Genomic DNA, 23,183 nt, shown 5'->3' with positions numbered 1-23,183 from the left:
AAAATAAGAACAGATAATTTGTTTTTGAATACAGAAGAAACAAGGAAGATTACTTTACAAGAGCTTCTGCTAAAAGGGACTATAATATCATCTGCAATGGTTATACAGCTGAGTGTGCTCAAATTTCCAAAGCTGCTGCATAAATCACTCCACTCTCTTAAATTAAGAGTTATTAGAAGAAAATACAGTCCAAATTCAATCATTCCTCTCTCTGCTCCTCTTTAGGCCCAAGGCAGGACAGTACATCTTAATTCTATACTGAATTAATTCTTTGATGTAAAGTTGTCTTTTAAAAGTCATTTCAAAGAATACTGAGCACATCAGCGACAAAACTGCCTGTTGTCTGTTTTTTTCTTGTTAATCTGCTTGAAGATTCTGCATTTTTGAACATTCTTTGACTTCTGATAGCCAAACCCTCCACCACCACCTCTTTTCTGCAGTCTTCTCCCATGGCTGCTGTTGACATCTGCAAATTGTGCGTTAAGGAAAACATTTGGTGGCTTAATTGTCAGAACGTTAAGAACAGAGTTACGTTCAACGGTAAAAAAAGATTACAACACACAAAACACTTCTCAGAACAAACCTGCAACTTTGGCAATGATGAAGAAAGCTTCTCCAGAAATTTGTATAGTAGTCAGCACTGTTCTGAGCTTTCCATTTGTTCTCTTAAATTTAGGGAAGGTAATTGGTATGTCAGATTTGTAATTGATGTTGGTTCCAAAGGCGAGTACAACCATTTTAAGTACACAGAATGTCTGCATATTAGGATGCAGAAACATTTCCAATTCTATACATGGACAAAACAGTGCTACAGATCTAAACATTTCATCTGGCATGTGCAGTGGTGATCTCATATCATGTTCCGTATTTTGAAAATAGGGAGGTAGAACCACTCACAGAACACTGAACAATCCCCCAAAATGTTGGGAGTTGCCAAGCCAAGCGTGGAGTGAAGGGAGTGCCAAGCCTAGCATGAAGTGACATGTTTACTTCCATTCCAGCTACATATTGGGTGTCGCACCATCTTGAGGCTAGGGATGCAGTGCAGTTTGACAACAGAAGAGTATATTTCATTCCAATATAAAAAAAGTCTTCCTGTTATCAAGCAATCCATTCCTATCAATTTTTAACAAGAGGGAACAGGTGTTAATTGTCCGGGGTCCACACCTCTGAACTTCCCCAATCACCCAGCAACTTCGCCCCAAGCCACTTACCTGCAAGACTTGGCAAGCTGCAGCAGCCCATGGAGGTGAGAGAGCCAGACAAAAGCTTTCCCAGGTCCGGGCCAGCAAAGGTAAGGCTTCTCTCAGAGCCCTGCCTGGCAGCTCACTGGAGCGCTATCCAGGTTGAGGATATCTGAGACCCAAGGAAGGTCCCTGAGGTGACGGAAGCACCATGGCTGAGGTGTCAAGGAGCCCTGGTCCTGACATTAATATCTTGCAACAAAAGGATACTGAGATCTACAAATGGTGGGACCCTGAAGCCAAAAGACAGGGCAACCTTGTTAAGATCCAAGTTATTGACACTGTAGATCTGCTTCAGTGAATGAGAATCATATGCTCTAATATAGGCTTTATACGCTTCTTGGGCAGACTTGTGAAGGAAGTAGTTTTTCTCTATCAGTTTCTCCAACTGCAAAGTAAAAAAGCTGTGAGATGCATCAAAGTAGTATACTCAATGACTGAAGAAAAATCTTTCATTTAGGTAACTGTCATTGGCCACTCTGCATGCACAGGTTACTACACTTCTTCCCAGTAGTCAAACCTTGTGTTTTGGAAACATTTTCTGTGAAGTCATACTGCACACCTCCATTCCTTCCCCACCCCACATCATTTTGCCCCTTGTCTCTTCAGATGCATTTATCCCACACACTACTGCTCAAAATGTATCATTCTCAATGGTGGTAGAATGTTATCCGTGATGCAAAATAACAACCCTCCTCTCTTTTTTTCATTGCAGGTGCTCTAGTGTTACTGTGCAGTTACAAGAAAGCAGAAATTTAAAAATATCCCAGCCTTCATTTCTATCACTGAAACCTACCCGCCCAAAATGGAAGCAAAGAAAGAAATCTTATTGGAGAAGGCACCATTACTTGAAAGAACAGAAGCATGTAGCTCCCTTCCCACATCCCCCCTAACCAGGGATACAATGTATGTTTACGTTAACATTACACTGCTTGTGCAATAATGACAAAGAGAATTTTTAAAAATTACTTCTGAAAACAGAGGACAAATGGGAGGAGAAAATGGCTGAAGGAGAGGTTGGACAACTACACAGAAGCCTGGATAAGGGCCAGTGTTTGGAAAGGCAGAGAAATAAAGACTGTTTCAACATGATTGCATGCTCAAGGGAAGCCAGATCAGAAGAGCACTGAAAAAAAATTGTGTTAAAAGTGCTCGGGAAAACAGTGGAGGAACAATGAAGGAAGAGAAGTTCCAAACCTAACAGGGGCAAAACCCTCAGAATTAAAAGAAAATAAAAAATAGCATTTGATGGCAAGATGCATTATAAATAACTCAAGTGGAAAAGGCCACTGACTCATTTACAAGAATGAAGCAATTGAGCTATAAACGTTTGCACACTTACAAAAATATTTTGATAAAGTTTACAGTTTATGGCTTTTTTAAAAAAATAAAGAGGGATAATGGAAACAAAACTGAATTATTGGGTACTTTTTTCAATAATATACCAAAATATTATCTACACAAGAGCTGAACAGCAAATATATCTTCCTGACTCTAAAATACTGTGTTAAGACACAGCACAGGGTCACCTCCAAGTTCCCCAGAAAACTCAGTACACAGCCTGCAAAATAGCACCACAATCCAAAATCTAACCTGCCCTTCCTCCTCAGACCTGAATATTCTGCAGCCCCAGCAGATCGTATAAACTTCCTTGGATTCTTGCTTTGGGTGTAAGAATGAAGAAACCAAGCATGTGAGACAAAGTGATAAGAGATCAGTTTAACCTCAATTTAAAGGAAACAGGTGCCACAATCACTCAGAATATCAGGTTTGCCAAGTTTAAGCGCACTCCACCAACACTGAAATTAGATTAACATATGTAGGCAATGAATCTTAGCAGAGGCAATAGTCATGTAACGCTAATGAGAGGGCAGGTACATATATAAAGTATTTATTTGGCCTTCTGTACGGAAATGCCAATATATTTGCTTCTATGCAAGTTTCTTTCCAAGGATCATTTATTTCTCTGTCTCTTTCTTTCAAGAGATATCTTCCAAACCCACTGTAGTTGAATCCGGGATGAAACGGAATGCATACAAGATTACAGTTTAGATTTAGAGTACGAGTACTACACTGCTGCTAATGTTCTGTCATGAGGGAGTATTCTTATGAAAGCATCCTAAAAACCCACTTAGAAGATGGGCAATCTGAGACCAACTCTTAGGGTATATGAGGGTTTGTGGATGCTAGGGAAGATCAGACCGACCGAATTGGTAAAGAATGATAGAGGTATAAAATCTAGTTTTACCTGAGACTGGATATCTGAAATTTTGGTCCAAGAAAATTCAAATTCATTTAATGGTACCTAAAAGATAAGAAAGAAAGAAAGAAAGAAAGAAAAGAAAAGAAAGAAAGAAAGAAAGAAAGAAAGAAAGAAAGAAAGAAAGAAAGAAAGAAAGAAAGAAAGAAAATTACTTTAAATGCAGAAATTACCAGTAGCAGTAATTGCTTAAAAACTTTTAAGAACATAAGAATGAACATCCTGGATCACAGCAATCGCCCACATATGCCGTTCCCCCCAATAGCCCAACAAGGGTTTCTAGGAAGTTCACAGGCTGCTGGTTGAGGTGGGTTTTCCGGGCTGTGTGGCCACGTTTCACCTGCATCTGTGGCTGGCATCTTCAGAGGTATATCACAGAGAGAAGTCTGTTACACACTATGTCTAATGAGAAGGGAATGTTCAGTGGGGTATATATTGTCCATGTCACAGGCTGCTGTTTCGCAACTGCTCTCTTTTTGAAGCACCTTCAAGAAAGGAAGGACATTTCGCACCTTAAACCTGCCAAGGGACAATTACTGTGATGGATTTCTGTCCAAATGAGTCATTGAAGTCTCCATCTTTGCACCATTACCACAAACAATTTGCATGAGAGTCTCATTAGGGAGGAAAACGGCTTTTATAAATGCCCCCTTCCAATATGTGCAGCAGCCCTGCTAAAAAATCTCCACTGTGCCATTATCGCTTATATTTCCGTTCTCTCCTATCAACTGCACAACATACGAAGAAACAGTTTATGGTCATTTTCCTGTACTGTGGGAGCAAAAAGCTATTAGTTCCAGTACTGTTAAAGATATAGTGGATTTCGAACTAGCACATCAAAATAAGTACCAAGACTGCCACTGAAGCAGATTGTGTTTCATTCACTACACTCCTTGAGGCGTCATGTTGAAGGAGTTGAAAGCATATTCCGTTGTGCAATTTCATTTACACCGGCTGCTTTGTATTGCTACTAAGTTTGTTTTCTTAAATCCTCTCTGGGCAATTAGACAAGTGAAACACTGAAACAGCTGATTAACCATTACAACTCCACACTGACATACCCTGGCTTGCTTTAGGTAACGCAGGAAACCCAGTTCTTCGGGCCTTAAAATAAGCAGGGCGTGTCCTCTCCCGTTGATTCCACGGGCAGTTCTGCCAACACGATGAATGTATTCCTTTGGAAATAAACAGTGGGAGTGCAGCTAAAGCTGAGGTAAAATACTTTTATACCAAAAAGATTCATCTGAACATATTATTATTATTTACTAAATTTATATCCTTCCCTACCCTTGCTCAGAGCAGTTTACAGCATGAAATGAAAATATCAATCCACTGACATATACAGAGCAATAACAAAATAAAATATCACACGCATAGATTAGCAAACCTACTTAAAACCTCTTAGTCCCCAAATGCAACTGCTTGATATAAAATGTAACCTCTGTCAACCCAAATATTAAGAAAGAAAAATCTAAACAACACAGAAAATCCAAGGGCTGTTCCATTCACTTCCTTATATGAGACCCTGTCAGCCTTCCGCTACCAGAGCTAGCTATTAAGTTGCAACCCCATGTGTTAGAACTAGGACAGTCACTAGGTGTATTACAATCTCAAAGGACAGGTAGCTTCAAAGGTGGCCATGCCCCATTTGTCCTGCTGTTGCTGTGCTAGTAGCAGCCATTCTGCTAGACAGTAACAAACATGCAGGCCCATATGAACAAATGGGAGTGCAGACAGGCCGAAAGCCAATAAGTAGGCAAGCCCACGCACATACGAATAATTTTAACTTGAGTGACTCATTTTAACGCTAAATGATGGATTGGATTTATTTTAACGCTAAGGTATGTATTGGATAAGTGAAACAAACTAGGCCTCAGTGTTGATTTTAGTGTATATCATATATTACAATTATGCTGGGAATTACAAGGTTGAGAGAATGTGTATAGAATTTGTTGGTCCCTGACTGTAATTTGCTGGTCTTTGACTGTAATAAATTGAATTGAATGCAGGTCCATATGAAAGAGCCACTGGTTTACTTATTAGACTAGAGATGTCCAACAAAGTGTCCATGAGCACTGTGGCACCCACCACCTTTTCGAGTGCCAAACAAGTTTTTTTAGGAAGTGGGTGGGGCCAGGCAGGACTTTTGAGTATCAAGGCTTCTGATTGGTTGTGCAAATGTTTTTTAAAATGCTGTTTTGGCAGCACCTGCCACCATAGCACAAGGATTTACACTGTATTGCTGAAGTTAAGCCGTGGCAATCATTTTGTGGCTGGCTTCATTTCCTGCAGGCTCAAAAAGATTGGAGATCCGGATTCCATGGGACCTTGCTGCCTGCGGTCTTGCCATCTCATTACACATCAGCTTCGCTTAAACTAAACAGGTTTGGGAGCAACTGTACTTTTGAAATCATGACAATCTCATGTATAAACCTTTGAAACCTTACAGCATTCCAGAAAACATAAACTACCTTTGGGTCATCTGGTGGGTCATACTGAACTATCCAGTCTACCTCAGGAATATCGAGGCCACGGGCAGCTACATCTGTGCACAGCAGGATCCCAGAATCCGCATTGCAGAACTGGAAAAAAGTGGTTGTGCGCTTGGTCTGTTTTTGCTTGCCCTAAGAGAAAACAGATGTCAATGATGAATGTAATCTATGGCAACTGGATTCTGTTCATGAAACTCCACAGCTAAAGCAGCCTAATATGTGAACAATACAAACCTACCTTGTAACCAAGCTATACGTTACACTCCACAGCAAATTCCTTAGACACAGAATAAGCAGATATCAAGCAAACTGCAAAATAACCTAAACTGCTTATGTAGCTTGTAGTGTTAGTGGGTCAGGCTACTCCCATTATCCTAAGGGACAGCTATAATATCCCTCTACAAGGATATGTGCAGTCTCACATGGTAATATCAGAGAGAAATGGCGTTCAAACAGAAGACGCCATACAGCTAAGGGGACTGAACATAAAACACTAACCCTGTCACCTCCACCCCCACTAGTATATATTGCTGTACACCCAATGAGCCTTCTATTGCACTCTAACAAACTCAACACTAGTGATGACAGGTATAACGGACTTGCCCCACCCTGAAGGGCTGGTGTGAAGCAGGCCTGCTTAAAGAGGCCTGGGTGACAGTAAAAATAAGGCAGCAGGTCTTAATTTAAATAAAAGCAAGGTGATTGGTTGATGGAAGGCACTGTTGCTCCGGGCCAAAGTAAGGGGGCGCTAAAATGCTGCCAGATAAACAGAAAGACAGAGAGAGCCGGTCAGACAGTTCTTTGTTGGGAGTTCTGAAGAGAACAGCTCGTGTTCAGTTGAGAGCAGAGTCTGTGGAGTGAAGTCTCTCCGCTCTGTCTCTGGTGAAAAGGAATTCTGGTGCAGCTCAGATAGCTGGCAGGATTCTAGTGACTCTCCTCAAGCGAAGGAAGCTTGTGAGAGGAAGGAAGGCACTCGGTTTTTGGTGCAGAGTGAAGCGCCAACCAGAGGCTTGTCAGTAGACACTGACCAGACCTAGGAGTCTGTCCTGCCCCTGTACAACACCAGTCTTGGGAAGGCCCGATCCAGAGGCAGTGAGGCCAGTTTGGGATTAGTGTGAGAGTGGGAGGCTTTGTATGCCAGAATCTCACAGGGCATAGGCTGTGTGTGTGTGTGCGTGCGCGCGCGTGCGTATTCAGTCAGTTGTGGATCAGAAAGGACTAGTGTCTGTCTGTGAGGAAAAGCAAAGTATATAAAAGCGAAGTCGTTTCTGAAGAGACACCTGCGTGTGTCTGTGTGTGTGTGTGTGTGTGAAACCTAAATAACAACTGAAGCTCTGTTACTTTTAAGTGAAAAGAACCTCTCTGAAACTATCAAGCGTTAGTACCTCTCTGAGCCAGTTTAAGAAGCCCTTCTCTTGTGTTTAAAAATAAATTTCATTCGTTGTGTTCAAGTTACCCTCGTGCCAGCCTGCATTTGTGTGTGAGAGATTGAAGAGTGCCTGTTTGTGTGGCTAGAATCCCAACCAATTTGAGTTCTCTCAATTTTTTGTATATGGAACTCTGAAGGACATTCCCCTCAGACCAAGAGTGAATGTGAGGTGGGATCCTTTATATATTTGGCAGCCAGCAACAGTTTTGGGATTCCTAGTTCCTTCCCTTTAATGGTGGCAGCAGAGAAAAAAAGAAGATCCCTGAACACTAGCCTGGGATATTTTGGGTGGCAAAGGAAAGCCCACTGGTCAGTTTAGTGGGAACCTTGATTGTAGGCCACCCGTCCCGTTACAGTTGGTCGCTAGTGGTGGGTTAATATATCTCTTCCTCGCCTTGAATATAAGTGACCCCGTCACAACAGGCTTTTCCTGTAAGATATTGACCCATAAACAGAATTACTAATACCCCTAATAAATATCTTTTATTGTAAAAGTTCATCACCAGTTTTTTTTCACGCTTAAAAATCTGTTCCCAGGACAAAATTCACACTGGCTCACTCTCTTCAGCCATTACAGAAGTGCTCAAAATGAAAACTTCAGAGGGTACCAGCCTAGAGAAAGGGAAGCCAGAAGCCCACTTGAGGAATCACAAGTAGTTGCTGATTATGACTCCTGAATTCACACAGTGTCTTTTCCTCAAAGCTAATGACACTGGCCAGCATCTTTTGAGAACACACAAAAAACTGACAGAATACTTTTGTTTTCAAGAAAACATTCAGTTATTGTTTTCATGAGAACAAAACATCATCAGCATAACTTGAGATATATTTTTCCATAAGCACCTGTGATGTGTGCTGCTTACACCTGACATCGTATCTGCCCCTCAAGCATATGTATGCTGGTTGTGCAGAACTCTTTTGCTTCTTAACCTCTGCACAGGTAACGCATCACCCTGATAGAATTCCTATTCCTTTTTTCAAACCCCATTCAACATTTTCTTAGGCCGTATCTGCACGGCCCGTTTACGACGGCCTGGGGGCGCCAAAAAAGGCGCCCCCAGGCCGCCGTTCGCACAGGCGCCGCTTCCCTCCCCCCAAGGTGGCGTCAAGCCGCCCTAAACAACAACCCTTTAAAGGGTTGTTGTTGGGGAGGGATCGTCTTCCCTGTGGCGCGGTGCGAACAGCGCCTCCAGGAAGACGCTTTCTCCACCGCCCTGTTTAGCTGTGTCTTCCTCGTCGCCTGCGGGCGTATTCGCAGCCCGCCCATTGACTGTCCTCCGACCTCCAGGGGTCGAGAGGGCGAGCGCGGGCGGGCTGCGACGCCCCGCAGGCTTAAGCGGAAGACTACAGTGACAGTGCGGGCTGGGAGTGCGCAGAAGGCGACTCTCGTCGCGGAGTCAGCCTCTGCCTTCTGTCGGCTCTCGTTATGCCTGCTTTCGCCGCGACGCCATGCAAGCAGGCTCCCGCCCCCACGCCGACGGAACTCCTGCTGGCGTGGGGGCGCGAGGGGGCCGTGCAGAAACGGCCTTAGAGTCTGTGTGAATGAATCATTCTAGAATGATTATAGTAGTTTCTATGATTTTTCTGAGACTCAATAAAAAAACTCTTTGTTGTCATTATTCTGGCTATTCAAAGGTCTAAACTCCTGCTGTTACCCACTCTTGCTGAAACCAAAATTCCCCAAAATAATTTACTGAGTTGCACTAATTTGGGTAACAATAGGGCAGTGTCAAAACAAAACTGATGCATATGTGTAAAAGCAAGCATGACCAACAATACTTAACTACACAAAAATATTGGGATGTATAATCACATAATATTAGTTCGCATTCTACAAATACTTCACATCTCTCTCAGTAATCCTTGCAACAGCTTGACCAAAGTGAGCTGGCAGCACCATATCTTATACCACAAATGAGTCTCCTATACCACAAATGGTCTGAGGAACAACAGCTTTCCTCAGGTTGTTTCAAGCACAACCCTGAGAACACTTTTCCAGGAGTAAGCCCCCTTCAGCAAACATGGCTAGGATTCTGACGAGGATTAGGATTGTTCTTAGTGAGTTTATGGTTGAAGCAGGAGTTCAGTCAGGAACTGCCTGGCTCACTCTCTTCAGCCATTACAGAAGTGCTCAAAATGAAAACTTCAGAGGGTACCAGCCTAGAGAAAGGGAAGCCAGAAGCCCACTTGAGGAATCACAAGTAGTTGCTGATTATGACTCCTGAATATCTGTTATTCTGCTGTTTCATCTGAATTAAAAGCTGCCCCTGAAATACTGCTTTCTACATTTCTTTCTCCTCACAGAGTGATCTGCAAGTGGGGATCCACGGTTAATTCATCCCTTTGAATATATTCACCACACCACCTGTGACAAATAACTCTGAATACTGCCAGATGTAGAATAAAATCCCAGCACCACACAAAGACAATCCATTTTCCAGATGTTTCTACAAATATGTCTGCCAAAAGTGACTGCCATAAAACATTCTAATAATGTATTCCAGAAGATTCAGAGCCAGGACATTGGCAGAATCAGTCCTAAGGTTTGCATTTGCAAGCTATACACATAAAACAATACTCAGGATAAGGGCTTTTACTGAGAGTTCAGCCCCCAGGACACAAGTATCCATAAAACACCATTTTTGAAATATGCTTAACTTGTATTCCCCCTCCGTTCAGTTTGCTTACAAATTCTACCTGAGCAGCAGTGCCTTTAATGTTAATACATGCAAAAGCAAAGGACAGTCCATCTTTTGTTTGTCATGGAAATTGAAAAAAAAATCCCATTTTAGTGCACCAGTTAAAATGTTTAACTGACAGCAAACATCATTCTAACAAACAGCTTCAACCTTGCTGACAAAACCCTGTTCCTCAGAAAAGTGTTTTAAAGACAGATTTAAGGGAAAGGTTTCCCTGACAGCATTTAAAGGTTAATTTATGACTCCACAGCTGAATTCTTGCTGAGATGCTGACATTCTTGTTATGTACCCCCAGCCTCCATAAAGGGACATCTGCAATTTGCAATATACTTCAAAGCAGCACACATTATTCAAGCCTCAAAGTCAACTTGACACCTGCCTGTATTTTCAAAAATTGGTCTCTTGATAATCAGTCTGCCATACACTATCTAGTAAAAAAAGGGGCTCTGTTCACTAGATCGACACTGGCTGTGGGATTCCAAAAGCTTAACATTAGTCCTCAGTGATGTTTAGGTGCTTGGCTAATGAAAATATAATTGCTAAATTGACTTGTCAAACTGGATAATGTTTACTGTGACACAGTGAAAAGGCACATTCTGAGTGACAAACCTTTACGTCAGATAGAAAAAGGAACCCAAGTTATTTCAAATGAGTACAGAACAATTTTCCCAGTAGGTTTACATTTGAGTTATTCAAAGATGTGTGACTTGGAAAAATAGCAACTGTAACCTGGATTCCCCAGAACTCCTACATATACTGAGGTGTCACTGACTATTCTCCCCAGTGTCTCCAGAGTTGGACGGAGGGCGGTGAGATCCAGTGGTATATATTTTAAACGTGTTCCCCAGGAATGTTTTGATACAAGTAACATGTATATAAGAAAACTGGGGAAAACAGAATGCTTAAGGTGACTTAAGAAGCCAGACAGTCAATTTCCTGACAATCAGGTAGAATGATCCACAGTACATGATTGAGGTCAAATGCTTCCTGATGCTGAATTAGAGCCAATTCACCCAAGCGTATTCAGTTGACTAGTCAGTCACTGTCATACGGAAGCATTTACAGCCATTTCTGAAAATGATCATGTCCTGTGATACAGAAAGTCTATCATGTTTGATCTTACTCAAAACCAGCCATTACTGGATGAACCCACATGTGCACAGGCACACCCACATTTAAAGAAGAAGCTAACAGTCACAGCTGGAAGTATTTGGGACAGATTTTTGGGTGGATTTTCCACCTTTGAAACAGGCTATAATCTCAAACCACACACTTACATGAATGGCCATGACTGGCAGGTCAATGTAGTTCAGAAGTTCATAGTGGTACTTCACAGACATACATGAAGAAAAGAACACCATCAGCTTTTTCTTTCGATTCTTCTTGAGGAACGTGAACAGCAAAAGAAACCTCTTTTCTGAAGGACACATCACATAACCCTAAAGGTTGTTTGAAAACAGTTATTTACATAAATTTCTGTGCACTTTTATTTTTAGATTAAACTAAAACCTTCAACTAAATGTAGAAAAAGAACTGGATACAGGAAGCGTGGTGTAGAGTCAGCATGATGTAGTGGTTAAGAGCAGGTACACTCTAATCTGGAGAACTGGGCTTGATACCCCACTTTGCCACTTGAGCTGTTGGGGTTTATCTGGTGAACCAGATTAGCTTGTGCACTCCAACACATGCCAGCTGAGTGACCCTGGGCTAGTCACAGTTCTTCAGAACTCTCAGCCCCACCCACCTCACAGGGTGTTTGTTGTGTGGGGAGGGGAAAGGGAAAGGAGATTGTAAGTTGAGTCTCCTTACAGGAGAAAAAGGGTGGATATAAATTCAAACTCTTTTTTTACTTGAGACACTCTACAATTTTTACTGGAAGCTAAAAATGTTCAAAAAATAGTTATATTTTTTAAAAGCTTAAACAAACACCTACAGACAAGACATTATGCCTCTTAAGAGTTCCACCCGGAAATAACAAATTATGTGCAGAATTAGTGAAAGCTGAAATTTACATTTTAAGTTATTGCAATGTTACAAACTAGGGTTATAAAAAGCATTCACAGAGTTTAAATTATTTTTTTCTACTGGAAATAAGAGTTTTTAGCCCCACCCAAAAGGGCTGAGGTGGCTGGGGACAGCGCTGCTGCTGGGGCTCCAGCGGCCTTGTATGTGGCATGTGGGGGGGAGGGGGGATCAAAAGCCAAAAACTCTCAGCTGCCTGCCAGCCCTCCATAGCCCAAAATGGACAAGAGTTGTGCCAGGGTGTTCCCAGCTCAAAAAGCTGGCGGGAAGAAATCTAAAGTTGGCTCCACCTCCAGGAATGCCCTAAACATGTTGGTGCAGCACTGCCCCAGGGGCCCATTCAGCTCCCCCCACCCCAATACAATTGGGCTGTCTGACAAAAAAACCCTCTTGAGCTGGTTTCAAAGAAGGTACTAAACAATTCCTGCATTCAGACAGAAACGTCAAACCTTTGCCATAGCAAAGAAAGTTTTAGCCACAACCAAGTCGATACAGTTCCTGTGGAATCAGGTCAGAGCCACTGCTGCAATTATTTCTGGCAAAGGATGAATGAATATTTGAAAATAATAATCCAAGGCAAACAAAAGAGCACAATGAAAAACGCATACTTGCAAAGTCGATCTGATTTTGGATATGGAAAAAATAGGGAGGAGGGAAATGGAACCCAAAGACAGCAGACACTGAAATCATCTGAAGGAAGCGTTAATGTGACCAGAATTAAGATGTGGATACTCAACAGTTACCTGCTCAAGGCCATCTACAGTGGCTACTTCTTTATTATCATCAACCCCAACGTACAATGGCTCTTTCTTAAGAGAAATCTTTGCCAGGTCTTCCACCTTCCGTGTCTGCGTGGCAGAGAACAGCATGGTTTGCCTGCGTTCTGAGAAAGAAGTAGTCATAAGCAATCTCACCTGAATCAAGGTGAGCTTGCAACAAATGAAGACATTCTTCAGAAACACCTGAGAACTGTAAGACATGGGGTAAGGCTTTATAATTTTATTCTGCCAGCAGTGGTACCTTCCTCCAGAGCAAAGGGCCTTCCCAAAGGCACAAGAGGCACCTGCATTAGCAGAATGGAATTACAGAATCAAACCAAGATTTCACAAGCGACTGTTTTCAAAAGCGTCATACGCCTGCAGGTATAAGTAGCAAGCAAAGAAAGAGGCTTTCACAGTAGGAATGGGGAAATGCTGAGCTTGCCAGCCACATAATGTGTCAGGACTGTTTTTGCCTCCTTCCTGCATGCAGGGACATGGCAAAAGCAACCGCTTCAAAAACAGACAGCTCTACTGGAGTGAAATAATATACTTGTAAGTAGCAATATGCACAATATGAAGAACAAGCAATAAAGCAAGGCAAGTCGGAATCTAGATAAGTACCGACTTCGTTAAGAAACTTCAGGGCTACTAGGTAGAACAGAGATCAAGACTCTCAATACAATAACAATGGTGATCTACAAAACACGAAATAGTAATCAATTGGACTGCACTCTGCTAGTTTCTTCCTGCTTCTCGCAAACGTCCTGTTTGGTACATATTATCTCTTGCGGTTGTGTACCTTCCCCTTTTGCTTATTATGGGGACATGGCAAAAGGGCAGGAAACAAAGGACTTTTGACTCTAAATCACCCTCACACTAGTGAGTAACTAAATCCCAGTTTGTTATTTTATTTTTGTTGGTTGATTTATTTATATTGAACTCTTTTTCAAGGGGCTCCTCTGGGGGATAGTGGGATACAAATATTTAAATAAACAAAAAGATCAAAACTCTATTTTGTGCAATTAACAGTCAAATAAATTCACTTCAGACTGAGTTCTGTCTGGTCCTCTTAAATTTGCATGTGCTTATTCAGCTCACGCGATTCAATTTTGTGCGCATAAAATAATCTACTGACTGGCAGCATGCTCATTATGTATTCTACCATTTCAAACCACTGACACATAACGTTAGCTGTGAACAGGAATCAAAAGTGCTAAGGTACACTGGGCCTGTGGCTCACACCGCTACTTGAATAAAAATAATCTGAACAGTTGACTTACTTGGCAGAAGTTTTATGATCTGTTTCATTTCTTCTTCAAACCCAACTTCTAAAATTCTATCAGCCTCATCAATGACCAGGCACTGCAAGTTCTTATACATAAATCCTGGAGTATTCTGCAACACATTGCAAGACAGCGAACATAGAAAAGTGCTGCAAGTTAATTAAGCACAGACAAAATAAAGCCACATGTTCCACTCAGTAGTACCCTTCCTACCTGCATGTGGTCTAGAAGCCTGCCTGGTGTTGCCACAATGATGTTTATACCATTTGCGAGTTTCTGTGCTTCCGCTGATCTATTACTGCCTCCCATTACCAAGCCATAGGTGTGAATATGGTGAGTCATCAGTTCCTTCAGAACGCCATAGGTTTGCATGGCAAGCTCCCGGGTAGGTGAAAGGATGAGGACTCCCGTTCCTGAGAGGAAGGAGGGGAGGAAAGATGTACTTTTACAAGCAAAACCAAACAATTACTCCATTCCCTTTTCAAACTTTCAGGCAAAAAGACAACAAACTCTTACCGTTTCTAGGCATGAATTTTAACTTGTAGATGAGTTCTATTGCAGGAATCAGGAATGCAAGGGTTTTCCCGCTGCCAGTTTTTGCAGCTGCCAGAATATCTCTACAATCAGAAGAAGGAATTAGAGTGGAAGAGAGTAGCTGAAAGTTGACAAGCAAGCAAGACTAGCTTTGCGAACATACTGATCCCACTCAGTAATCAAAAGTGGCTCACAGAATTCAAGGTCTCCCACAGCAGGAGAGGTTCAGAAGAGGTTTGCTCCTCTCCATCAGCAACGGCTGCTGGCATTCAGAAGGACTATAAGCTAGACATAATACAAAAAACCTTTGAACCTGCACCCTAAATTCTGGTTGGCTCTAGGAAGGAATTGTAATACGCTCTATGTGGGGCTGCCCTTGAAGACAGTCTGGAAGCTGAAGCTGGCACATCTAGTCAGCTGCACATCATGCCAGTCCTTAAGGAACTGTGCTGACTCCCAGGCTCTGGAATAGTCTTCCACTCTCACCAAAAAGTAGAGGTAGACTAGAGTCAACTCCAGTCATGACACAACTACAATGGCTTCTAGTGTGCTTCCAGACACAATTCAAGGCACTGATTTCGACCTTCAAATCCCTATATTGTTTGGGACCAACATACCTGAAGGACAGTTTATTCCATCATGAAATTGCCCAACCATTATGGTCCTCTTGGGAGACCCTGCTTCAGATGTTTCCACCTTCTGAGATTAGGTGGGTAGAAACCTGGGAGACGGCCTTCTCGGTCATGGCACCAAAGCTTTGGAACTCTCTCCCCAGGAAGATTCGTATGTCATTTTCTCTTACTATCTTTTGCCAGCAGGTGAAGACATTTTTGTTCTATTTGGAACACTCTCAATAATCCCCGCTTCCTAACTACCGCTCCCCCAAGGATGAGTTCCCCCAAATGTTTCATTAATTGTACTCCAATCTTTAGTTTTAGTAAACTTGTTTGACTGGAGTGAAATCACAACTTGTGTAAGAAAGAATGCACTCCAAACATAGGTGTGCTTACTCAAAAGTAAGTCCTACTGCATTAATTGAAGCTTACTCCCAGTCAGCATGCACATACTTCACTATACCAACTCCAGTGGACTTAAGGAGGCCTGTCTCTAATGCTAGATTGGGGCCAATGTAGTTAGGATATGGTCATACGCTTCTCCTTATTTTTAATACAAATATGCAAGTACACACAAATACAAAAAATATTTAAAAATCTAATTGCCTTACGCAACAAAATGTGTTCTTTAAAAATACAAATTATATAGTCTATTGACTATGTACACATACAATAAGTCTGTGGCTTATCCTATGAAAGAGTATGTTGATTTAAAGGTCATTTCTTACCTGCCCTCCAAAAGTGGTCTAATACTCTTATGCTGAATTTCTGTCATGTGTGTGAAAGCCATGTCAGCTATTCCTTTCAAAGTGTTTTCACTGACCAGTCCAGCAAGAGAAGCAAATGATGTATCCTCAAAAGCACCTGAAGAAAGAAACCATTATGGTGCACTTCCTTCAAAAGAAGTCTGTCAAAATTAGGGGCTACATAGCTCAATAAACTGGATTTTATTAAAGTGGAATAGAATTTAAATGCCTGAACTAGGACAATCTGATATTTTAAGACTGGATCTTCCCATGTAAGGGAAGAAACATCTTAACCAATGTGTGTCACAAATTATTACAAATGTTCAGAATGTATATATCAGTACTTACTGGCCCAAGTGATGCCATTTTCATGAAAAGCCTGACTCAAGTGGGTTATCTAAACATTTTCATTGCTTAGTGGGACTTGCTTATAAATAAATGGCTCCTAAGCAGTAAACTAGGGACATAAATCAGCTCTAAAACAAGCCAACAAAATTTCAGACACTACATGCATGTTTCCTTCATGAAAAGGGAGAGTTACATATTCTGCACTTCCTACTGATCCCTAAATCAGAGAAAACAAATAACTGCTAACGACTGATTGCTAAAGCTTTGGATTGCACTGTAAACTAGCATGTACATATATTACTATGTTTGATTCCCAAGGTAAACCATGTTGAAGTTTCAAAATATGAGTCTTACTGTCCTATCACGTACATTTTTATTTGGAAAGAGATCCCAAAGTTCAGTGCCATTTATTCAGATGCCAGGTTTAAAAAAGAATCAAAATGCACCAGATTTAGAAGGAAACATACAGTATAATCTAAAGGCATATTTGAAAAATCTTGCCTGTTAATCCTAAAGGTAAGGAAGGTCCACCAGCATCCTCAGTCACTTCCTCCTCATCCGGACATTCCATTCCATTGACGACCCCATCTTCTAATTTAGCATCCTCTTCTATTTTTGTTTTTTTAATTTCTGCACATACAGTACACAGAGACAGCAATTCATACCATTAGATCATTATAATATCATGCAAGAGCACATTAACCACTCCTGATGCTAGATTCAACTGAAACAATATCTGATTCCCAATTTGTACATACTTTAAATTTGTGGGCAACTAAAGCCCCAACATAGGGGTCTATGGTCCAATGTAAGAGGTAGAAGGAGCAAATCAGGGCTACATAGCCAAGTGGAGCTGTCATCTTCCAAACAGGAAAAAAAGAATCATAAAAGAGGAAGTAATTTCACTTACAGCCGAAGCGTTGCTTTGGCCCGCTCTGCAAAGGTGAATTAAAATGGACTGAGGAAAATTTTAAAAGCAGGGGGGGGGGGGGGGGTCCAAAGAACTCGCCCCCCCAAATGCTGCCAACCCGTCTGAGTGGACAGAACCCAGGTTTAATGGAAATGGTGAATTTTGCAAGTTTCCCCCCTTAAACCTGGGTTGCAAATGCTTCCTACTTGCCTGTGTGAACTATGGTGAGCAGGAGTGTTCAATCTCCATCCCCTCCTTTCCTCCACCATTATGGTGGATTCCACAGGCAGCCACCATTAGAGGGGACACTCTAATAGGCGGCTGCCATGCCATGCAGGTGTGTGTGGGGGGGGATTCTCGGGTGAGGGGGAATCTCAGCTGCATGGTTCGCACAGAAACACAGCATTCCTGTGCGAACCGCGCTCCCTTCTGCCTCCTGGATCCCAGCAATCTGGCTGGCTCCTGTAGCTAACGTGAAAATGGCGGCAGAGCAGAAGAAACAGGTTTTATGAACTCGTTGCTGCCTGTGCGGAAGGGGCCTTTGTTGAAATAGGCTCCAATGTCCACTCATTTTAGTCCATGAAATTGTAATCTACTGTACTGCAGGGTTAGTTTACTATGTTCAGATGTCATCAGAACCATGCATCCTACCAGATACCCCAATCACTTCTAACATTACTGCAGCAGGATCATGACATGTAAATAAATTAGAAAAAGGAAATATGGTTTAAAACTCATTTAAAACTTGGAAAAATGCACATTACCATTCTCTGTATCATTCACAATTTTCCTTTTCTTTTTCTTCTTCTTTAATCCAGGAGGCTTTGTCTCTCCTGCTTCTTCGGCAGTCAGTACTATATCATCCTGCTCCACATCCTTTGCTTGATGTTCCTCCACTGCTGGTTTTGGGATGGGGGAAATATCTTCTGATATGTTTACAGGTACTGTTCCTATCAAACAGGGATAAATCCATAAGGAAAAAAGCACAGATTTAAAGGACTAGCTCATAGAAACTCTTTCCAATATAAGCATTAATTTACTGACTTCGCATATACCCCGGCTTTCTCCCAAAAACACCTTACATTGTTCTTCTCTATTCTATCTTATCTCCACAACAGTCCTGTGAGGTAGGACATGTTGAGAGTATGTAACCAGTCCAAGGTCACCAAGCAAGCTTTCACGACAGACTGAAAATGTGAACCTAGGCCACCCAGACCTAGTCCAGCACTCTAACCGCTACACACTGGCTCCTGGGTGTGCCTACCATGCATACAGAATGCTCTTAAGCTGAATAGACAAACTGATCAGTACATACAGCATCATTCGCCACAGATTTTAGTTTATTTATTTATTGTTTTAACTGCTGGAAATGTCTGAACCTACTTATTTTAACTTGATTCTCCTCAACCTCTCTTTTGTATTTTAAACTCATGTCAATAAAAGGTTGATGATGATGATGATGATACATACAGCATCCCACAGCATTCTCTCACCTTGCCTTGTCGCAGAACATTTACAGAGCTTCAAATTATCCCTTGCTTTTCTAATGATATGAACATTCGGATCTACTTGCCACAACTCAAACTATCACCACAAATGAGCTGCCCCATTCTTCAATGAAGGAAAACGATCCAAGTCTACACAGGAATTGCACACTGAACATTTAATTTATGTCATTTTCCTTCACTGAAAATTGTTTCACCTGTTACTATACAAGCAAGCATAAGTAAACACTTCAGTACACAGGCTCTTCTATCCTGCCATATGTGAATATTGCTTATACTGGAAAGATAAGCACTGAAGAACAGTTTTATGTTTCCCTCACCTAACTGTGAAATATACACAAAACTTCTAATGTAAAGTTCACCTTAACTGTACTTTACGGTACACGAATTAAGATTTAAGATACCCTTGGGCACTCTCTAGGACCTTTGTACTTAGGTCCCAGAGTTTTCTCAGCCTCCTTTGTACTCATGCTACCTCACAATTCCCTACCTTTCAACAATCCCTAATTCAGGTGATTTAGCCTGCTGTCGTCTGACTTCTTCCAATCTTCTTAAGCCCCACACAAGCTTCTGTCTCTAAATGCTCTGCAGTCAAACAATCATTATCATTTTTATAAGCTGTGCATGTTCTACCACAATTAAAGACAGCAAAAGTTAAAAGAAACTATTTCTGAAGAAATTACTTTCCCCGGCATTCTAGCTTCCTATCAGCTCTTTTCTTTGAGCTATTCATAATGAACACCAGTTCTCCAAAGGCAGGGTAAAAAAAAATTAGAAAAGTAATGAAGGATTGCGGCAAGTGAAGGATTTTACAGTATCACTTAAAAGTACGAACAGAACCAAGCATCTACCACGGCCTGGAACGTTTGAAGGGATGCACTGTCATTACCTGAAGCCACTTCCTTTATTAGAGTGCAAAATGTGTGTTTTAACTTCCGATCTGTTCCAACAATAAACCAAGGGACGTACACGCTGTAGACGTCATTAAAGCTGTTTATTTAAAATACCTGGATTTTGGAGAAAGGCTTTTTATAAATGAGATCATGCTCAAGAGCATCTCCGTCATGTGTTACTATCCACATTTCCACATGTTCCTATCATCACTTATTCAGTAGAGCACAAATTATAGTTTTGGATTAGCCTGATGCCAACGCTAACTTTTCAAGGTGTCAACTGAAGACCTGTTTACCCACATGCCCGCATTTCCAGGAGCAAAGTGGAACGCTACTAAGGGAGACTCTGGGTCAAGGGTCCCCACAGATATTGAGCCACTTTTTCTTCGCTCCACACCGGCCTCCCCTACTTTCGTGTAGCTCAGCACGAGGAGTCCCTCCCCGCCACTGTACCTGTTTTCCGGGCAGCCTCTCCATCGGCCGCTGCTTGCAGAGCCAAGTTGCGGCGACGCAGCTTGAGGTTGCGCTTCTGGATCTTCTTGCGCAGGAGTCGCATCGGAAGGTTCCCGCCGCTCGCCGCCATCCCGTTTCTCTCCCAGCGAGGACCAAACACGGTCGGTCTATCGCACGTGTGCGAAAGCAGGAACACCAGTAGCAGGAAGAGCGACCGGAAACAGAAGTGGCCCTAGGAAACACGTCGCCGAATCTCGTTTCTCAAGCTCCTGCAGCGGATGGCGGTTCACTTGCCGCGACCCCTGGCGGTTGGGAGGAAACATTGATTAGACGACGCAGTACGCTGGAAGGAAAGGTTTTCTCTTGTCGGTCATTCTGCAGAGGAATAAAAAAACGATGAGAAAGGGTGGAATGATTCCGCACGGCATATTTGTAACGAGTTTTCCCTAAATTCGTAATCGTTTTCCCTAAACGATTGCAACTCGTTGTCAATATGCCGTTTGGAATCCACCATGTATTGTTGGTTCACACATAAACATAAAAACAGGATTCAACTCCCCCCGTCCACCCCCCCCCCCGCGCCAATATTGCAAACAGACTGTTAGTTTGTGGTAGTAAATTAAAACAAAAACGTGTCTTACGATCTTATTCTGGCACAAACATTCTATTCCACCGCTGTCATTTCTTTGAATTCTTTTCCAGGTTAATAGTGGAAATCTAGAATTGTCGAAGGCGTTCACGGCCGGAATCACTTGGGTGCTGTGCCGTTTCCGGGCTGTATGGCCGTGTTCTAGCAGCATTCTCTCCTGACGTTTCGCCTGCATCTGTGGCTGGCATCTTCAGAGGATCTGAATCCTCTGATCTGATCCTCTGAAGATGCCAGCCACAGATGCAGGCGAAACGTCAGGAGAGATACTCATTATGTCCTTAACCCTTAATCGAAACCACAACCTATCCAAAATCTAGAATATTTATCTAAATTTTTGGAAGTTACATGTCTTTAAGGTGCCCGCAGCGATTCTGATTATTTCCATCCCGTCTAGATCCTAAAACTATCCCCACAGGGTTTTTTCAGGATAAATTGGGGAGAGGAAGAACCAGAAGATGGAAGGGTGGAACAAAAATGGTATAGAGAGTGCATTCTGTATCATATTCCAATACAGTCGGGCTATAAACTGATACTGAGGGACAATGTATAGGTTGTAGCTGGGGTGTGGGTGGATTTTTAATTTTATTTTTTGGATGCTCAAAGTGACCACCAACAAAGTGAATTAAAAACATCTACTATTAAATAGAGAGATTATAACAGCATCAAGATACATAAACATCAAAACACGATAAAGCCATATACTTTTAGAAAGCAGGTAGTCTGTGATTATGTTAGCATGGATAAACAGGATAGACTTCATTTGACACCTTGAAAAGTTAGCATTGGCATCAGGCTAATCCAAAACTGTAATTTGTGCATCACTAAATAAGGGACCACCTAAATGCAAAAGGAGAAGGGCATTAGATAATGTCTTAACTGATGGCAGATATATACAAGAGGTAGCAAACTTGAGATGGTACAAATTTAAATATTTTTAAACAAAAGGGAAGCTGTACATTTCGAAATCTAGCAGAGATGAGGTATTTGACTGGGCTGTTCTGCATGTGAGAATCTGTAAGAATTTTTGAATAATGGAGGGGACCACACAATTGGTTTTATTTCCCACAAGGTAAATTCTTTTTAGTGGAAGAAGGACCCCAGCCTTTTGTGGTATTGATGTGTCGCGTTATTGCTTACTAAGAGCTGGTTGCAGGTTAATGGGGACATCAGGCAGATAGCACCTCTGACGACTCACTCCCCTCTTCTGCCCTCACTATACCCCCCACTTTGGCTTGCTTAGCCTATTTTCCCACACACTCACCCATATTTTTTTTTTACTTCTTTAACCTGCCTGTGTGTGTTCTTCCTCCACCTGTTTGCAAGCTTCCCCACTAATCCCACTCACTAGTTGTCCGCCTTTCCCTCAATAGCACCAGCCTCTTAGGGGCTTTCCGCTTTAACCCGAGGCTGACCCTGAGGTTACGACTTCGTGTCTGCAGAAATGGGTGCACTGAAGCTCGACTCTTCTGTTGGCTACGCATGGCTTAGCCAGGTTGTCTCTCGGACCCCGAGTTCAGAGAATGGATCTACCTCCCTCCGATCTTTAAACTCCTGTTCCCGATTGAAACCTTACCATTCTATGGTGGGAAGCGTGATGTAGCAGCGTCCCTTTTTCGTTTACTGCCGCATTAGAAGCTTTCACGTTGTGGCCAGCGTCACAAAGTACCCGATTTCCCGCCTGTCACAAAACTGGCAGGAGTCTTGCATTTTTAGCGAGCCTTCTCATAGTCGGAGAACAGAGTAGAGCTGAGTCGATTTGCCTGCGAAAGGTTTTTTTTTTTTTTTTTGAAGGCACTTTTCACGCCCAGCGAGAGTCCCGTTCTGCTCATAGCCAAAATACTGCACTGTGATTGGCTGGCCGGGAGAGTCGAGGCGAGGAGAGATTCCGCTTGCTATGCGGCGGCTTAGGCGAGTGCAACCTGGAGTTCGGCAAAAGTGCCTCCCAGTTGGCTTTCGAAAATTTGGCCGGGAGGGTGGGAGCAGAGGCAGACACGAGTTGAATTCTATGGCTCTGCGGAGTACCTGGAATTGACCTCGTCAAACCATTGGCTAAGTGTCAGATCCTACAGTGCGGAAGGCCTCTTAGCAAGGGGGGTAGGCAGTGCTGCCATTGTGATTATCAGAGGTGCTGCTGCTCTGCTCACCTACTGCTCATGATCCGTACCAGTATATTATTGGGTGAGTTGCTCTGTGGGGGCAGGAGGCCAGGTGGCTTTATCTTTATCTGTCACAGACTTTAGGGCGCCTTGGCTCCGAAGTAATTCTTTCTCACGTTCTTTGGGAAAATGGGAGGGGGGATTCATTCTGAATAAAGTGGAAAGCAAAAGCCAGGTTCACCAGA

At 42.4% G+C, this 23,183-nt stretch overlaps 1 protein-coding gene across 2 annotated transcripts; it reads right to left on the bottom strand.

Moving 5' to 3' along the window:
• Positions 1-4: 4 nt before the first annotated feature.
• On the bottom strand, positions 5-20,421 carry DDX18 (DEAD-box helicase 18). Of its 2 annotated transcripts, none has more exons than XM_048485466.1 (14): positions 20,194-20,421; positions 18,107-18,292; positions 16,934-17,062; positions 16,067-16,202; positions 14,707-14,807; positions 14,404-14,603; positions 14,188-14,302; positions 12,890-13,029; positions 11,402-11,563; positions 5,976-6,128; positions 4,566-4,679; positions 3,493-3,549; positions 1,455-1,632; positions 5-466 (listed from the first exon to the last, which is right to left on the bottom strand). In XM_048485466.1, exons 1-14 carry the CDS (start codon positions 20,321-20,323, stop codon positions 321-323), a joined length of 1,947 nt encoding a protein of 648 aa, XP_048341423.1. In that variant the 5' UTR covers positions 20,324-20,421; the 3' UTR covers positions 5-320. The 2 variants fall into 2 exon arrangements, with proteins under 2 accessions (XP_048341423.1, XP_048341424.1); XM_048485467.1 differs by having other exon boundaries at positions 11,402-11,452.
• Positions 20,422-23,183: the final 2,762 nt, after the last annotated feature.

This window comes from Sphaerodactylus townsendi, linkage group LG02, assembly GCF_021028975.2.
Source record: "Sphaerodactylus townsendi isolate TG3544 linkage group LG02, MPM_Stown_v2.3, whole genome shotgun sequence".
NCBI lineage: Eukaryota > Metazoa > Chordata > Lepidosauria > Squamata > Sphaerodactylidae > Sphaerodactylus > Sphaerodactylus townsendi.
The sequence above is the reverse complement of the archived record's forward strand: the minus strand, read 5'-3'. Positions and strand labels throughout refer to the sequence as shown.

Bases quoted from the DNA above. Each gene is read 5' to 3' on its own strand.
- DDX18 (XM_048485466.1), bottom strand. From the start codon at position 20,323: ATGGCGGCGAGCGGCGGGAACCTTCCGATGCGACTCCTGCGCAAGAAG. The intron at 17,063-18,106 runs GTAATGTGCATT...CTGTATGTGCAG, and splicing joins TGTGAATGATACAGAGAATG to AAATTAAAAAAACAAAAATA. The intron at 16,203-16,933 runs GCAAGATTTTTC...TTCTTTCTTCAG, and splicing joins CTTACCTTTAGGATTAACAG to GTGCTTTTGAGGATACATCA.